This window comes from Gymnoscopelus microlampas (assembly GCF_963454915.1).
Source record: "Gymnoscopelus microlampas genome assembly, chromosome: 15".
NCBI classification, from domain to species: domain Eukaryota; kingdom Metazoa; phylum Chordata; class Actinopteri; order Myctophiformes; family Myctophidae; genus Gymnoscopelus; species Gymnoscopelus microlampas.
This window is the reverse complement of record NC_139952.1, coordinates 25,858,051-25,874,610: the sequence shown is the minus strand read 5'-3', so window position 1 is coordinate 25,874,610 and position 16,560 is coordinate 25,858,051. Positions and strand designations below refer to the sequence as shown.

Genomic DNA, 16,560 nt, shown 5'->3' with positions numbered 1-16,560 from the left:
ACAGACCTCTTCAGAGAATGTTCCCGGGCTGTTACAGGACGTTCTGTGGCTGTGTGTGTGCATGTGTATGTGCGTGTGTGTGTGTGTGTGTGTGTGTGTGTGTGTGTGTGTGTGTGTGTGTGTGTGTGTGTGTGTGTGTGTGTGTGTGTGTGTGTGTGTGTGTGTGTGTGTGTGTGTGTGTGTGTGTGTGTGTGTGTGTGGCGCTATGGTTTCTCTGTTCTCCTCCCCAAGGAGAACCAAATGTTCCAGATCTCCCAAACAGCAGCTGTACAGTGACCACATTCTTTCCCAGAATGTCGGCTCATTTTGTGCCGTGAAAACGATGTGGAAGGATTGGTGAGGAAGGCTGTTAGAGAGAGGACTCATTGCTAGTGATGAAGAAGAACATGACTCAGTGTTTAATCAGGAAATCCTCCATGGCTACAGCCAGTCAACATGGTTCAGTCAGGAATGTGAAGTTTGTTCCCATTACTCGTTAACTTTAAATTTAACTCTGAAAGAGAAACATTTGTACACTGTGCACATTCCGTATTATCTAGCAGGTAATTCTATCCATGGTGTGTGGTAAATCAGTGGTAAATAGGGCACTTACTGTACAAAGCTCCTTTTATCCGAAGCACTTTTTACAATGTGCATTATTTTTGATTGATTGAATATTTTATTAACAGTTTGCAAAGACAAGCACAAGGGAAGTGCAGTTCAATACAAGGTCTGTTAAGAGGATTTTAAACCCAAGAAAGCACTATATGGCTTGTTTCCATTGGGGTCCTTTGTACTCAATTCATCGAAACATTTAAAGACAGACAAATATGCACTTCTATGCAAAAACATCATGTCAATAAATCAATAAAGATATGTACAGTAAACAAACGGGGGGGTTGTAGGCTTTGACTTTTTAGAGGGGCCAGTTCTGAATTGCAGCCACTCGCAGTGCTCTTTTAGAGCAGTTTTTTTTTTTTAAGGAGAGTAAGGATTCACTAGATACATTTACTATACATTCATTACATTCACCCATTCACACACACACATTCACACACTGACGGCGGAGGAAACCATGCAAAGCACCAATGCACCACATGCTCATCAATCTGCTCATCATCAGGAGCAATTAGGGGTTAAGTGTCTTGCCCAAGGACACTTCGACACTAACCCAGGGGGATCCGGGGATCAAACTGGGAACCTTCCAGTTCCCAAGAGGCCGCTCTAGCTCCTGAGCCACTGCCGTGTGTGTATGTGTGAGGTGCGCGCGCGCGCGAGCGTGTGTGTGTGTGTGTCCCTGACATGACAGGAGGTGACCTTCCGTCCTCTCTCTCTCTCTCTCTCTCTCCGTCCTATGCTTGTCACAGGATGTAGAACCAGCCTTGCTGTTGTCATGGTGACAGGGTGATTGACAGCTCTTCTATCCCAGGAAGACAGTTTTGTGCGCTCCCCCATTTATCCCCGTTGCTTCCCCCCGGCGCCTTCTATAGGCTAGAAACACACACGCTAACACAACCCCTCTCACACTGTATGCGTGTGTGTGTGTGTGTGTGTGTGTGTGTGTGTGTGTGTGTGTGTGTGTGTGTGTGTGTGTGTGTGTGTGTGTGTGTGTGTGTGTGTGTGTGTGTGTGTGTGTGCATGTGTCCACATTGAAGCCATATCCATTGTATTTGAACATACTCTGTTTCTATTTGAACATACTCTGTTTCTATTTGAACATACTCTGTTTCTGATGCTGTACATATCTGACCAAATATTGGTCAATATATTTCAAAATATAAAAGCAGAATGACCTGCCCTGATGAAGACCTGATGGTTGAAACATGTCAGCATTTTAAATATTAAAGCCTGTTCTCTTCTCTAAATTCTTCATATTATAATACATAATTTCATATAGACACTGTAAATATAGTTTCACAATATATGTAAATACTTTTTGTCGACGTTTTTGGCCATGTAATAGTCTATTTTGCACCATATGATACTGCTTTTGTTCTTGGGTCTGTCCTTGATTTCTGCAAGGTCTGTTTGTTCTATAAAAGCAGTATACCAGGTGTTTGTAATGATCTGTTTACAGCTGTGTGTTTCTTAAATGGTAGAAGTAGGGTTTAAATGGCTGTGTTGGCCTTTTATTCGTCAATCAACAAGTGAAAAGAAGCCGTTTTATTTTTAGTTGAAGTAAAAACATGGACATCACCACAGCAGTGAAAACATCTGAGCCAGCATGTGTGCAGAAACTGCACATAAACTTCCAAGTGATATCTTATCCATTTGTAACTCAGAGAGTATACAAATGTAACTAAATGGACCCTTACGAGCCCATTTGGTTACATATGTACACTCTCAGAGAGTTACACATTTTACAGTGTAGAGGAGTGCATGGAAATGAATTAATCAGCGTAAACCTAGACTCAGTGCAGAGTCTTAATGGATCCCGTTGCTGAAATTCTAGATTTACAGAAGGTTCTGGAAACTAAGAAACAGCGGCCATCATGAACCCCAGCAGTCAGTTTATTGTAATGCGGTATTGTATTGGATGTACTCCAAACCTAGGAGTCTGATTTGAACTCTGTAAGTCACTGTGGATCGGAGCACAAATTGTAAAAACAATACGAAAAAAAACTGTACACAAAATAAAAAAAGGAAAAGTGCCAGGTGGAGGCAAGAAACCCAAAGGGCTTATACGAGGCCTCAAAGAGCGTTTGCTGAATACCTAAATGATAAATAGATTTTTTATGTTTTCTATTTATTTATTTTTTGCTTTAACATACAAATAAACAAATAAGCATAGTCAAATGTGCATTTTCAGTGCATGTCGGTACCACAATGAAAACTCATTTTAAGGTTTTAAAGAAACAAAATAGACTTTTGTTTAAATGTTATGTTATCAATAAAGTCTATTTAGTGTTTTCTAATTATTTGGGGGCCCACTTTCAATATACTCACGGGGAATCACTGCTCTATAGAACAGAAGCACAGTGGCCCTGTTTGAGGAGAGGTTGTTAGTATAGACCCATCGCTATCCCTCATCTTTATAACTCGTCGTTAAATGCCTATAAAGACAGACCCATGTGTTTAAAGTCTTGGAAAGAAATTGTTGCTGTCGGTAGAGATATAAGTGTTTGCAGTGAGAAGTGGAAGTATCTGTGTTTATATCATGATATAAAGACAAATATTCAAATATTTTTTTCCCCGTAATTACATCCAGTGTTATATTTTAATAATTATTATTATCATGTTACATTGCATTGTTGTGTTAACATACTGTAGCCTCTGTGGAACATGTCCCACCAACACTTGGCTGCTTGTACCTGTATGAGTGAGTGTCAGATAAATCCCTCTTGATCTCTCTTGATCCCACCTACATGGAACGTGGCAAGTATATATATCAGGCCTTTAGTGTGAAAATGGACCAAAATGGAGGTCAATAAGGGTCCATTTTTACACTCAGAGTTAACCCGTTAAAACCGGGAAAGCATCTGTGTAATTTTAGATTTTTGCGTTGGCTATTAAAAAATAGCAGATATACAAGCTCGTTTTGACCGATGTTTTTTATCTTGAAGGTGTGAGAACTACTGATTTAGAAGGCATTTGTAGAATCGGCCTTGGGTCTTAATGGCTTAAACTAACGCTGAGGATTTTACCGTGTGTAATTCCATGCCCTAAAGAGGGAGTTTGTATGCGGTGGACCTGTACTGGTTAAGTGCTACACAGTGCTGCATTATTATTCAACCAGTAGCAGAATGTAAAGCCCCAGTGTTTCCCCTGCTACTGTCTGAAGGTCTACAGCGAAGATCAATAGCTATCACAGAGCTTCCCCTGACTGCTCCGCCATTAATAACCCACCCTGAGCAGGTAGCAGCTGGTCCTCCTATAGACCACTGATTCTCAACCTCTTTCATTTCAAGGACCCTCCGTTTTGATATGCATTAGGGCCACGGACCCCCACGGTCGTTACCTCAGGGACCCCAATCTTGTACACTATAAAATCCTCAGTGTTAATTTAACTCTGAGAGTGTCATTTGTTGACGGACCTATTAAAAGTCCATTTGGTTCCTATCTGTCAATCATTTAGCTGGGCACACCCTGGAACGCTGTCAAGGGCCCATGGGGGTCCTCAGACCACATGATGGATGGATGGATGGATGGATGGACATGTAGAAATAGAGGGTTAGATAGACAGACAGGGTTCTACCATAAGATAGGCGCTATTGCACGGCGGCCATGTTGGCAAGACATTGGGCCACTTTTTACTTCCTTCACAGGTGTTACCAGTAATATTAATTAAGGTTGTGTTCCATTCTTGCCAAACGTGCTGATATTGTGCATGCTGGCTACACTAAATGGCACAGAGCCTTAATTAGTGTCATTGGTAACACCTTTCTTGCCAATATGGCTGCCGTGTATAAAACCCAGGTTTTGTTCTACTGTATATAATGCTGTGCTTCATCCTGTTAGACGCTTAGAATTAGAATTAGAACGGTCCCAGCAGCTATAGTGGATGCACCCTGTGAACTCCTTTCTGTTGTTTATATTCTGTACAGGAGTGCAGGCCCTAAGCTCCATGGTACAAAGAGGTTACGTTCATTTTATGGATTTTAGTTTTGGTCTCGCTGTACTGCAGTCTGTAGCAGGAAGCCTACTGGTGCTGCGAGGTGTTTAAGAAATCCACTCACACCAGCCTCGTTAAGAAAGACCTCACTCAACACACACACTCACGCATGGACACACACGCACGTACGCACACACACACACACACACACACACACACACACACACACACACACACACACACACACACACACACACACACACACACACACACATCTGGTGCAGCCTCAGCAGGTTTGTGTGTGTGTGTGTGTGTGTGTGTGTGTGTGTGTGTGTGTGTGTGTTTTGTAGAGTATGTACTATGTGCACATGAATATTTACAGTTTGCAGTGTATTGTGTTTATATCATGACTGTGAATGTATATTACGTACATGTGTGCATGTAAATGGATGGATGTGTTTCTGATTGCTGGTGTGAAACTCCATTTATAGCCAGTTGGAGAAGATTCTATACAGTATGTGTCCCTGCATGGACCATGAACAGGAACATTCTTAAACACTTAAATATTCAAAGATGTGTCAAAAATAGCCCAAATATAAAATAGGGCTTAAGTGTTTAAACTGCTCCTTGTTTTGATGGAGACCCCCTGGAACCCCCATAAAGAACCCTGGAGCCCCCCCCCCCATCCCCATTGAGAACCACCGTCTTAGATGGCTGCAGTAGTCCTGACAGCTCTTCCCACAACCCCCTCTCAACCTGACACGTTCCATAGGTTACCTAACACTTACAGCAGCAGATAAAATATATTATCGTATCAAATTTTCTCATTAAGTCTCCCAATCTTCTTCTTTTTTTTTGGCGGCTCTGAGAGAGAGAGAGACACATCATGTTAGATGAACTGTGACTCACCCCTCTGACACATCGGTCCTGATGTTGCTAATTACAGCTTTGCTCGTCTTGGTTTGTGATCCTCAGGTGAGATGACTGAATAAGTTACTGGGAGGAGAGAGCAGCGATATTAAAGGTCTCAGGGAAATTGGTATGCAAAGGTTCAATCCTCCTGACAGGATAAGGTCACTCGCACCAATCTGAGAAGCTAACCAACGCCTTTTAGTGGGGAGTAGGATCAGGGAGAGAGAGAGCGAGTGCGTGCGTGCGTGTGCGTGTGCGTGTGCGTGTGCGTGTGTGTGTGTGTGTGTGTGTGTGCGTGCGTGCGCCAGCGAGAGAGAACATGACATTAATCAGGATGTGCCATCTCACTTCGTCTTAAGTGTGACAGACTTCATGGTGTGATACTGTACCCTCACTTACGGACGCGCATGGTGCGCTCGCAGTCACACACACACGCACGCACGCACGCACGCACGCACGCACGCACGCACGCACGCACGCACAGACATCAGCGTGTGTTTGCAGTAGTTGTATGTATTAGTGGTGTGTGTTGGTTTGATGTGTTAGCGCTACAGCGCTGTGTGTTCATGTTACTGTGTGTGGTAGCATTAGTGGTGCATGTTAGTGGTTGCGGTGTTTGTTACTGTAGCAGTAGTAGTAGTATTGTCATAAATATAGTTTATTCAGTAGATTTTGATTATATTACCACTTCTTTATCTTCCCGGCACTATTGATACCTTCTGTTATGAAAAATAGCAACCATAATAACCTAGTTCACGGTGTTGGCTTGCAAAAGATGGCAAGTGCAGAGCCTCAGGAACGGTTCTGGACACCAGTCAAGTCAAATTGCCAGAGAGAGAGATGGAAAGAGAAGATTGGCATCTCATCAAAGAAAACTGTGCTGTTGTGCTGAGGGCTGTTTGGAAATATTTCACATTTGAAATGAATGACCAACAAAAGGCAAAGGATCCCAGTAAACCCACATGTAAGAGATGCTACGGAGTAGTATAGTGCCAACTAGGGGTGCTACCATGACAGATTTAGCTCATTTAAAATACTAGTAAAATCAAAATCAAATACTCTGAGAGTTTACTGAAAGAGATCTCCATGTATGGGCACAAAAGGGACACAGACAGACAGGTACAACGGGTGACAAATAGTGGGGGCTGTTAGTGACACGATACTTCACTTTGTGATACAAGCGCCAAATTTTCCACAAAGTTTCTTCTGGACCTACTTTTTCACAAAAGCCCGTTAGCCACCCAAAAAAAACAAATATGGCTGCCATTTTCCAAAATGGCTGCCGGCGAAAGACATGCTATGTGGTTTTTGACCTGGATTGTGATTGGATAATCCAAGTTTGGTTATTTTGGCATCAGAATATAGTTTTGACCCCCCCCCCACCCCATCCCCCCGTTAGCCACCCAAAAAAACCCAATATGGCTGCCATTTTCCAAAATGGCTGCCGGCAAAAGACATGCTATGTGGTTTTTGACCTGACTTGTGATTGGATAATCCAATTTTTATTATTTTGGCATCAGAATATAGTTTTGACTCCCCCCTACCCCCCCCCCCCCCCCCCCCGTTAGCCACACCAAAAAAAAAACAATATGGCTGCCATTTTCCAAAATGGCTGCCAGCTAAAGACATTTTATGTGTTTTTTTTTACCTGGATTGAAATTATTTTGGCATCAGAATATAGTTTTGACTCCCCCCCGCCCCTCCCCCCATTAGCCAAGCAAAAATATATATATGACTGCCATTTTTTTAAATGGCTGCCGGCGAAAGACATTTCATGTGGTTTTTGACCTGGATCGGGATTCGATAATCCAAATGTTTTCTGAGGGTGTACTGTAAAAAGGTTGTGCAGAATGCGCACCACTGAGTTAAGGGACTAACGGGACACAGGTGGAGAAATAAAACTAATCACAAAAGGTAATGAGACAAGACAGGAAACGTTACGACAAAATAAAACAAACAACAGTAAAGTAAAAACTAAGTAACCACTTAAAACAGGACAAACTAACACATTCCAAAACAGTATTGTACTGTTATTATACAGCACTGTACTTTACTCTACTGTACTGTTCTGTTATTGTACAGCACAGTACTGTACTGTTTTGTTATTGTATAGCACAGTACTGTACTGTGCTCTACTGTATTGTTATTGAACAGCACTGTACTGTACTGTACTGTACTGTATTGTTGTTGGTTACCAGTTCACGATTTAGTGAAGAATCTAGGCCCTGAAAAATCCATTGGCATCCTTTTCTTTCACACTTTCACTGGATGTGATGTTGTGTCAGCCTTTCGTGGGAAAAGGCAAAAAGACAGCATGGCGAACCCGGCAAGTGTGGCCTGAAGTGTCTCATGTCTTCCAGAAGCTCAGTCAATACCCACCAGTAACAGTGCATGACAAGAACAGCACTGGTGATGGGGTTGATGATGCAAGATTTTACCTGTTTGCATGGAAGCAGAGGTCCTATGATGCCATTCCACCTACAAGGGCATCTCTTGCACATCATGTGAGCATGCCACTTATCAAGTTGCCCCTGTCTGAAGCCAGGTAACTGTATGGCAAATGTCATACAGAGAGCCCTGCCAGCTGGGGATGGCGAGCAGAAGATGACATTTGGCAAGTAGCGTGGATGACACTCTACCAATTGCCCAGATTTGTGAACAACTGACAAAAGCCGGTGCAAGACTGAACGTCGTGGTAGATGCAAGTGCTACCGCTTTGGCGTTCAGTGCACACAGCTGAGTGCCTGCAAATGTGACGATTACAACAATTTGTGATCCAGACATGGTGGGGGGGGGGGGGGGGGACTCATATGTTGATACTAAAATAATCAAAATCTAATCACAATCCAGGTCAAAATACACATAAAATGTATTTCCCCAGCAGCCATTTTGGAAAGTGGCAGCCATATTGTTTTTTTGTGCATGGCTAACTGGGGGAGGGGGAGTCAAAACTATATTCTGATGCCAAAATAATCAAAATTGGATAATCCAATCACAATCCAGGTCAAAATACACATAAAATGCCTTTTGCCTGAAGCCATTTTGGAAAATGGCAGCCATATTGTTTTTTTTTCGCGTAGCTAACGGGGGGGAGGGGGCGGGGGGAGTCAAAACTATATGTTAATACCAAAATAATCTAAATCCAATCACAATCCAGGTCAAAATACACATAAAATGTCTTTCGCCAGCAGCCATTTTGGAAAATGGCAGCCATATTGTTTTTTTTTGCGTGGCTAACGGGCTTTTCTGCAAAAGTAGGTCCTTGGCATTGTTCATGCCAAATTTGGCGCTTGTATCACAAAGTGAACTATTGTAACATAAAAATGGACTTAGTGGCCCGCACTAAAAGCCCCCGACACTATGACTCAGACATATCAGTCGGATGGGCATAACGCAAGACGGCGTAGTGTAATCAAATGGACCCTTAAGTGTCCATTTGGTTACACTTGTATACTCTCAGAGTTACATCATGCAAAAGATGCTACAGATTAGTGCCAACCATGCAAGGGTGCTAACAAATTTAGCGCTACCTCAAGGCAGCTGCAAAATGTCATGTTATAGTTATGTTTTACTAAATACAGTTGTTGTGAATGAAAAGGACGAATGAATGTTATTTTCGCATCTTGTGTTATTATGACCCATCCCTTACGGAATTATAAGACATTACAGTCCCTTCTCAATATCTGATAGCTGCATCTTGAGCACAGTTTACAAAAATAATAATAATAATAATAATAAACTGGGTTAATGTTTGTATCAGAGGAGCTAAAATCAAAGTCAGATCTATGTTCTCTGCTTGTTTATCCCACGCGTTCCCCCAAAAAGTCAAAGCTATGTTTTGACACTGCAAATCATAACCTAAAGGCCAATAAAACACAAAATGGAACTCATCACTGTAATTACAAAGCTGTTCTTCCTCTGTAAACCCATGGTAATGTTTAGCCTCGAGGTGCAGGGACAAGAATCCAGACCCAGGTTGGGCACATAGCGTCTGTTTCCCTTGTGGTTTTAAAAATGATATTGAATGTCAATATTTTTTCAAGGTGTTGTACTGAAATGACATGGTCCAGTATGGTGACAACACAAAGCATCTGTGTGTGTGTGTGTGTGTGTGTGTGTGTGTGTGTGTGTGTGTGTGTGTGTGTGTGTGTGTGTGTGTGTGTGTGTGTGTGTGCGTGTGTGTGTGTGTGTGTGTGTGTGTGTGTGTGTGTGTGTGTGTGTGTGTGTGTGTGTGTGTGTGTGTGTGTGTGTGTGTGTGCGTGTGTGCGCGTGCCCGTGTGTGACTGTGCGTACAGTATGTGTGTACAGTATGTGTTAGCTAGCGCTAGCAGTGATGGCGGTAGCGGAGTTAATCACCCGTGTCTGTGGCCTTTAGCTCCTCTCATTAGCAGCGCACGGCAGAGCCGGGGCCGTCGGTAATGACACTCCGCTAGCTGCACCACTGGGCCCATAGCCAAGGAGGCTGTCTGCAAGCCTGACACATCACATCACACACACACACACACACACACACACACACACACACACATACACACGTGCGATTGTATTACTATAATGGTGAGGACATCAGCATTTTAGGATGATGGATATATGAATGCCTTTTTGTTTTTACAATCTACAAGCTTGTAGATTGGCTATTTTTGTTGAGTATAAATCAACCTTAACTCAAGCTCCAACCCCTAAACCTAACCTGTAAATGCCTAATCATAATCCCCAGGTTGGTGTTCTCTTTTTTGGTGTTTATCTTTTCCTGCTTGTAAGCCTAGATAACTCCCCAAATCTTTTGTTTTTTTAAGCATAAAACAACCATTTGTTTGTGAGGACCAGGAAAATTATCCTCACAATGTCTGCTTGTGGGGACATTTGCCACTCACAAGTGATACAAGTACACACACACACACACACACCAGGGACTCGCTGTCAGGCATTACAGTCCATGTGGTACAGTATGTGTGGTAACCATTCAAGAGAGTACGATCACTGAAATGAATCACTTTACGTGGACGTGAGTCCTGAGAAGAAGACCTATAGATGAAGATTACTTTGTTTACGGAAAGAAAGTGAAGGAGAAAAAGGGTTTGTGCTTCCTTCTCTGTCGGTCCGACAAACGTGTCAGGAAGGGGCAGAGCCACGGGGCAAGGCTTCCTGCTGATTTATCTGACATTTGTGTCCGGGGTATCTCGGTCGGTAGAGCACTCGCCTTTGGACCACAAGGCCATGGGTTCCATTGAGTAGCACCGCTTCGTGACAAGTTGAATGGGAGCTGATGGTAGGTGTTGCACTGCACCTCAGCAATCCATCTAACAGAGGTCTAGCACAGTGGTTCTCAACCAGTGGTCCGGGGACCACCAGTGGTCCTTGAGGGGGTTCCAGGTGGTCCCCAGCTAAATGATGGAGAGTTGGTAACCAAATGGACCCTTATAGATCTTTAACTCTTGAGAGCGTAAAATGAAACCGAATAGACCCTTACGGGTACATTTGGTTTCATTTTACACTCTCAAGAGTTAAATTATTATTTTGATCAACGTTGGCCTGTTGTCTCTCCTATGATACCCCATCAATACAGCATGGAATTGTGGACAAAATCGTACCCAACGATAACAAAATATTCTAAGTCTTGGGTCTGAGAGTCCCAAGATAAATCTCATCAAATGATGGTCCGTGGCTTAAATGGCAAAGAAATAATGGACCTTGATATGAAAATTGTTGAAAACCACTGGTATAGCAGATTGAAACGGGGATATAGACTCCCCCATTCTCGCCTGATAGCGACAATAAGCCTCTCTGACCCACTGTACTACTGCAGAGATACACACAACACAACATTCTTTCTTTTACTCTCTCTGGTTATCTCTGTCTCTTTATTTCTCTCTTCTCTATCTTTCTCTTTTGACATAACTTGTTCTATGCTCCTTGTCTGTCTTTCTCTCCTCTGCCTCGCACAGACACAATTATTCTGTCTTTCTCTCATTCCTCATATCTGTTTCCCATACTCTTCCTCTCTATTTGTTTAATGTTCTTAGTTGCATTCTGCTGCATGTGAAGTCTGAACAGAACAGCAGGGTTCCTCTTCTTCTCCTGTTTCATGTCAGCCTTCAGCACTCTCTGCTCTGATAACCACACACTCCTGCCCCCCTAAGGATGTTGGGCACATAACAGGCACTCGTCTTCTTGTCCCTTTCTGGGATAATGAAGCAAAATGAGACTTTCAGGAGGACATGGCGACATTGATTGTTGACGGTTTTGACATCCTTGTGTGTATTTTGTGGAACAGTGAACCCTGTCTGTGAGCACAGAGGAATGAAGGGCTTGCAACAGCAAATGTCTGGGGAATGTGAAATGTAGTATGTCATGGCATTGTCATGACATACTATGGCATATTATAGATAGATTTATGTCACATGACAAATGCTGTTGGCACTGATAAGATTTATGGCAAGAACTTTGTACTCTTGTAAGAGTCTATTTTAATATCAATCAGTTAGTCAATCAATCAAGTCAGTTAATCAATTAAATAACACCTTTATTCACGCAGGGAATCCCAGAGACCGGAGCCTCATTTGCAGTGATGCACCTGCTAACGCATTACAATTAACAACAGTATTAATGAGAGATAAATAACAGAATAAACAGTATCTTTTTTTAAATGATCATCTAGAATGGCATGGCCAAAACAGGGACACTATGTTGAATTGGTTCAAACTGATTTATTTCTGTAAAGGAGCATGAACTCTAGTCAACAAACAAAGCAAATATTCATAATTAGAGTGCACTTTATGAGCTTGTACTGTAGATGGGCTATTTATGGTATAAAGTATAAATCATACGTTGGTGTCCAAACTGTTACACATTTTTAGAAATCAGTTTTGAATGGCATTTCAAGCCAACTGTAGGAATGTGGTTCAAATTAGCTTAGATTTATATTTACTGTTCAGACTTGGTAAACCCAATCCAATAGATCTCGAGTTGGGGTGCGAGCGTCAACATACAGTAGTCTAAGGCTGAATATGACGGGCGGGTTCTGATGATGTTTGTCTTGTTGTGTTTTTCAGTACATGACTGCTGCAGCAGCCGCGGCACCTATGCAAGGGACCTACATCCCCCAGTACACTGCGGTGCCTCCTTCAGTCCCTGTGGAAGTAAGACACACCTCCTTTACCCAGTACATACACAGTACACTATAACAATGGTTCTCACACTTCTCCATTTGTATACTGTCAGAGTTACAGACTTGTAAGGGTCAATTTAGACCCCCTAAAAGTCTACATATCGTACACATGGAACAGTACACACCTGGAACACAAGGTACAGCATACACAGGGTAAAGCACACATACAGTATAGTACACACGGTACAGAATACACACAAGACAGTACACATATACAATACATTCACAGTCACAGAGACACAGTTATAAAGGAAACACGTCGGCCCACCAGTGTGGTCATTAAGCAGACAGATCACATTGGATGTAAGCTGCAAATTGCTCTCATTCTCCAAACAAATGCCCTGGTCGTTCCACAGAATAATGAGCCCGGAAAGTGCAAGCCAAGCACATGACTCACACAACTTTTATAGTATCTCTGAAAGACGCACTGCAAAGACTTTTTGTCACTCTGTTCCGTTGGTGTTGGAGCTCCGTGGCATGTCATCCTGACGAATGACGAGCATGGACACCATGCCAGCTAATCAGCCAGCCAGCCAGCTAGTCATCTACTGTAGCTAGTCAGTTAGTAAGCCAACTTCTCAGCCAGTCATCCAGCCACTCAGCCAGTGAGACAGCCAGCCAGCCAGCCAGCCAGCCAGCCAGCCAGCCAACCAGTCAGATAGTCAGCCAGGCAGATAGTCAGTCAGCCAGCCAGCCAGGCAGATAGTCAGTCAGCCAGCTGGCCAGCCAGCTACCTAGTCAGTCAGTTAAGTCGGGCAGGCGGGCGGGCAAGAATTAAAAGCGAGCACAGGCTGCTGTCTGGTGGCTGACAGTGCTGCTATCAGCCGTGTATCAGATGACAGGAGCTGAAGTGAGACACTGGCGGAGGAGCCATCCTTTCTCTCCCTCTCTCTCTCTCTCTCTCTCTCTCTCTCTCTCTCTCTCTCTCTCTCTCTCTCTCTCTCTCTCTCCCCGGCCGGCCGGCCGGCCGGTACAGCAGAGCATGTGAAGACACGGCCACGTGTACCGCAGGAAACACGCACATCCCTCAGCCTGCAGGACTCTGCTTAGCCCGCCTGCCTCCAGCCATGACAGCATCTTGACAGAATCATCCATCTCTCTCTCTCCCTCTCTCTCTCTCGCTCTCTCTCTCTGTCTGTCTCTCTTTCACGCCCTGGGAGGGAGCTAGTTCGCTTCCTGTCCACGAAGCAGGATGGAGCGGAGAAAGAGAGAGAGAGAGAGAGAGAGCGAGAGAGAGAGAGAGAGAGAGAAGCCGACGTAGTTGTATTTTGGCCCAGGGCTATTCCTACCTATTTCATCCCGTCTTGCCTCCTCCTCAGCAGCAGGGTGTATATCAGTACAGAGACTCAGCACAGTGGACAGTTTGTGTCTGGGGGCTGATGTATGGACAGACGCAGTGTCCTTGAGAGCTTGTTAAAAAAGTGATTGAAATGAGTCCACGATAGGGGGGCCTTCAGAGGAGCGGCCCACCTTTTTTTTAAGAGTTGGATGTGAAGAATAGCTTTGTCCAGAGAGTCGCTCAACTTTTTCTGTGTAAAAGTTTATAGTGCAGAGAAAGTTGAGACTCTTCTTTTCAAGCAGAGAATGTCGTTTGACTGAATTTCCCTCATGGGATCAATTAAGGGCTTATTATCTTATCTTATCTTGATTGAAAGATTCTGTGCTGAAATATTTTGTGTTTATTTATACAAATGCAGCCACAAGACAAGTAGCATGTGGCCCATACTGTAGGTCAGGAGCCTGTCTCCTGTTTCTGTAGCGTGAGGCAACTAGATTACAAATACACCCCCCTGGACATGACGCTATAGTACAATACAACCCTTGACGCTGAGTGCCAAGACATTGGCTGCATAATTTGGTATGGTGGGGATTTTTGAACCCTCAACCTCCCAGTCTTATGGCAAACACTCTAACCACAAGGCCACTGATCTGCAATCACAGTACACAGTCAAATCTGACTTTAATGAATAAAATGCTATTTTAACCAATCTGTATGGTAGAGTATTTTAATACCATATAACTTCCTAACACATCTGCAGTGGTTGGAGGCAGTATTTTCAAATAAAATCTTGCGGGGAAATTATAACCCTGGCAACCCTCAGGTAGTAGGACAGCTTCTGGTTGACAAGCAGTACTGACTGAAGCTTGTGAGTGCAATATCTCTCCACTGGCCATCTTGGACGAGTGGCAGATGTTTGGGCTCTCCAACACCAAACATCTACCGGTCTCCTGTCCTGGGGGGGGGGGGGGGGGTAGAACATAAAAGTTACAAATGAACTCTATGAGTGTTTCACTGTGTGTGTTGGTCTAGTGTAATGTCATTGTCTTTTCAGGGCGTGGTCTCTGACTCCTCCCCCCAGACGGCGCCCTCGTCTCAGGAGGTGAGCGGTCAGCAGCAACAGATGCAGGTGGAGAGCAATGCAGACCACGTTCCGGCGTACTCCTACCAGTCCAAGTGAGGACCGCCGCTGCAATTATGTCGTTTTTTTTTCTCGCCGTCGGGTGGAAACCGTTACATTTCAGGAAACGGAAAGAAAACTTTATTGTCTCCGCGAGAGAGTATGTTTTACCCCCTGTCTGTCCGTCCGTCCTTGTGTCCGTCCGTCCGTGTGTCCGTCCGTTCTGTCCGTCCGTTAGCAGCCATTCTCTGGCACCGTTGGCCCGGCCGCTGCGAAACTGTGCACGCACACTCCCTGGATTCCAATTCAGAACCTCTGGCCCAGATTTTTCTGATTGGCCTGTTATAGCGCCACCAGGAGGCCGATATGTACAAAACACATTGTGTACATAGCATCTTATATTCATTACATCACAAAGATACAGAAAGGAGAAACAAAAAACTCATTCCCCTATTCCCCCTCAAATATTTTAGATATACTATACCGACCCGCTCAAAATATATATTTTTCCATTTCTTTCTTTTTCCAAAATACATATTTTGGTGTTTTATTTAAGTAGCTTGTAGGGCAGGTGTTACTGTCTTACTATACAAACTTGATTGCTTGATAATGGATTGGATGACTTATAATACTCTGTAAGGCATACAAAGCATTATAACTAAATGATAACAAAACCATCACATAATCCTAAAAGTAATAATAAATTATACGTTTGTGACTCTGTGGAGGCTGTCTGGTCATTGATACTAATTTAGTCAAAAGACACAATTGCATAATTATGAAAATAATTACTAGCTGTAGATGTTCTGTCTAACTCCCACCCTGTCTCCTTCTCACTTTATTATCTTTCTGTCTGTCTGTCTGTCTGTCTGACTGTCTGTCCTATTTATCTCTCCTACATAACGTCTCTCTCTCTCTCTCTCTCTCTCTCTCTCTCTCTCTCTCTCTCTCTCTCTCTCTCTCTCTCTCTCTCTCTCTCATCAGATAGCGTCGGTCTGGCAGAGTGTCGCTGTGACAGCGTTGCCTTGAGACAGGAGAAGGTGGCTGCACTGAGGACGTGAGGAGAGAGGAAAGGATACGAGGAGATAGGAGACATAAGACTGTGGACGGATTGCTTCCAGATTGCCCAGGCACCAAAAAAAAGAGAGACACACTTTTGTTTTCATTTCCTACCTGGCCTGAGAGAAACAGAAAGAGAGAAAGAGGGAGAGAGTGCAGACGGAGGAGAGCAGGTGAAAGAGGAGAATGAGAGAACAAAAAAAAAACTAAAAAAGAAAACTGAAAACTAAAAAAAAAAAAAACAGTGAAATAGTTGTTGTGTCGTCTGAGAAAGTAAGGGCTGGACTGAAGCCTAGACTGTTTCTCTAAGAGAAATTCTCAACTGATTAAAAAAGAAGAAACAAAATAGAGATTAAAAATAATATCAACACAAAAAGACAAAAAAAAACTACATCTGTTGAACGCAGGAGGAGAGGTGGTTTATTTTGTAATTAGATAAAAACAGAGGGAGGAGTCACGTTTGCGATACACAGAGATTGTCTTCCTCAGAT

At 43.4% G+C, this 16,560-nt stretch overlaps 1 protein-coding gene across 1 annotated transcript in view; it reads left to right on the top strand.

Moving 5' to 3' along the window:
* The window catches only part of LOC311061713 (RNA-binding motif, single-stranded-interacting protein 3-like), a gene marked incomplete at both ends in the record, with an annotated part of 110,521 nt that extends 95,451 nt beyond the window's left edge, over positions 1–15,070 (top strand). The window contains 2 exons of the mRNA XM_084080402.1: positions 12,496–12,582; positions 14,945–15,070. Coding sequence (XP_083936528.1) covers positions 12,496–12,582; positions 14,945–15,070 — 213 coding nt within the window. The remainder of the gene's footprint in view (positions 1–12,495; positions 12,583–14,944) is intronic.
* Between the last annotated feature and the right edge of the window lie 1,490 nt (positions 15,071–16,560).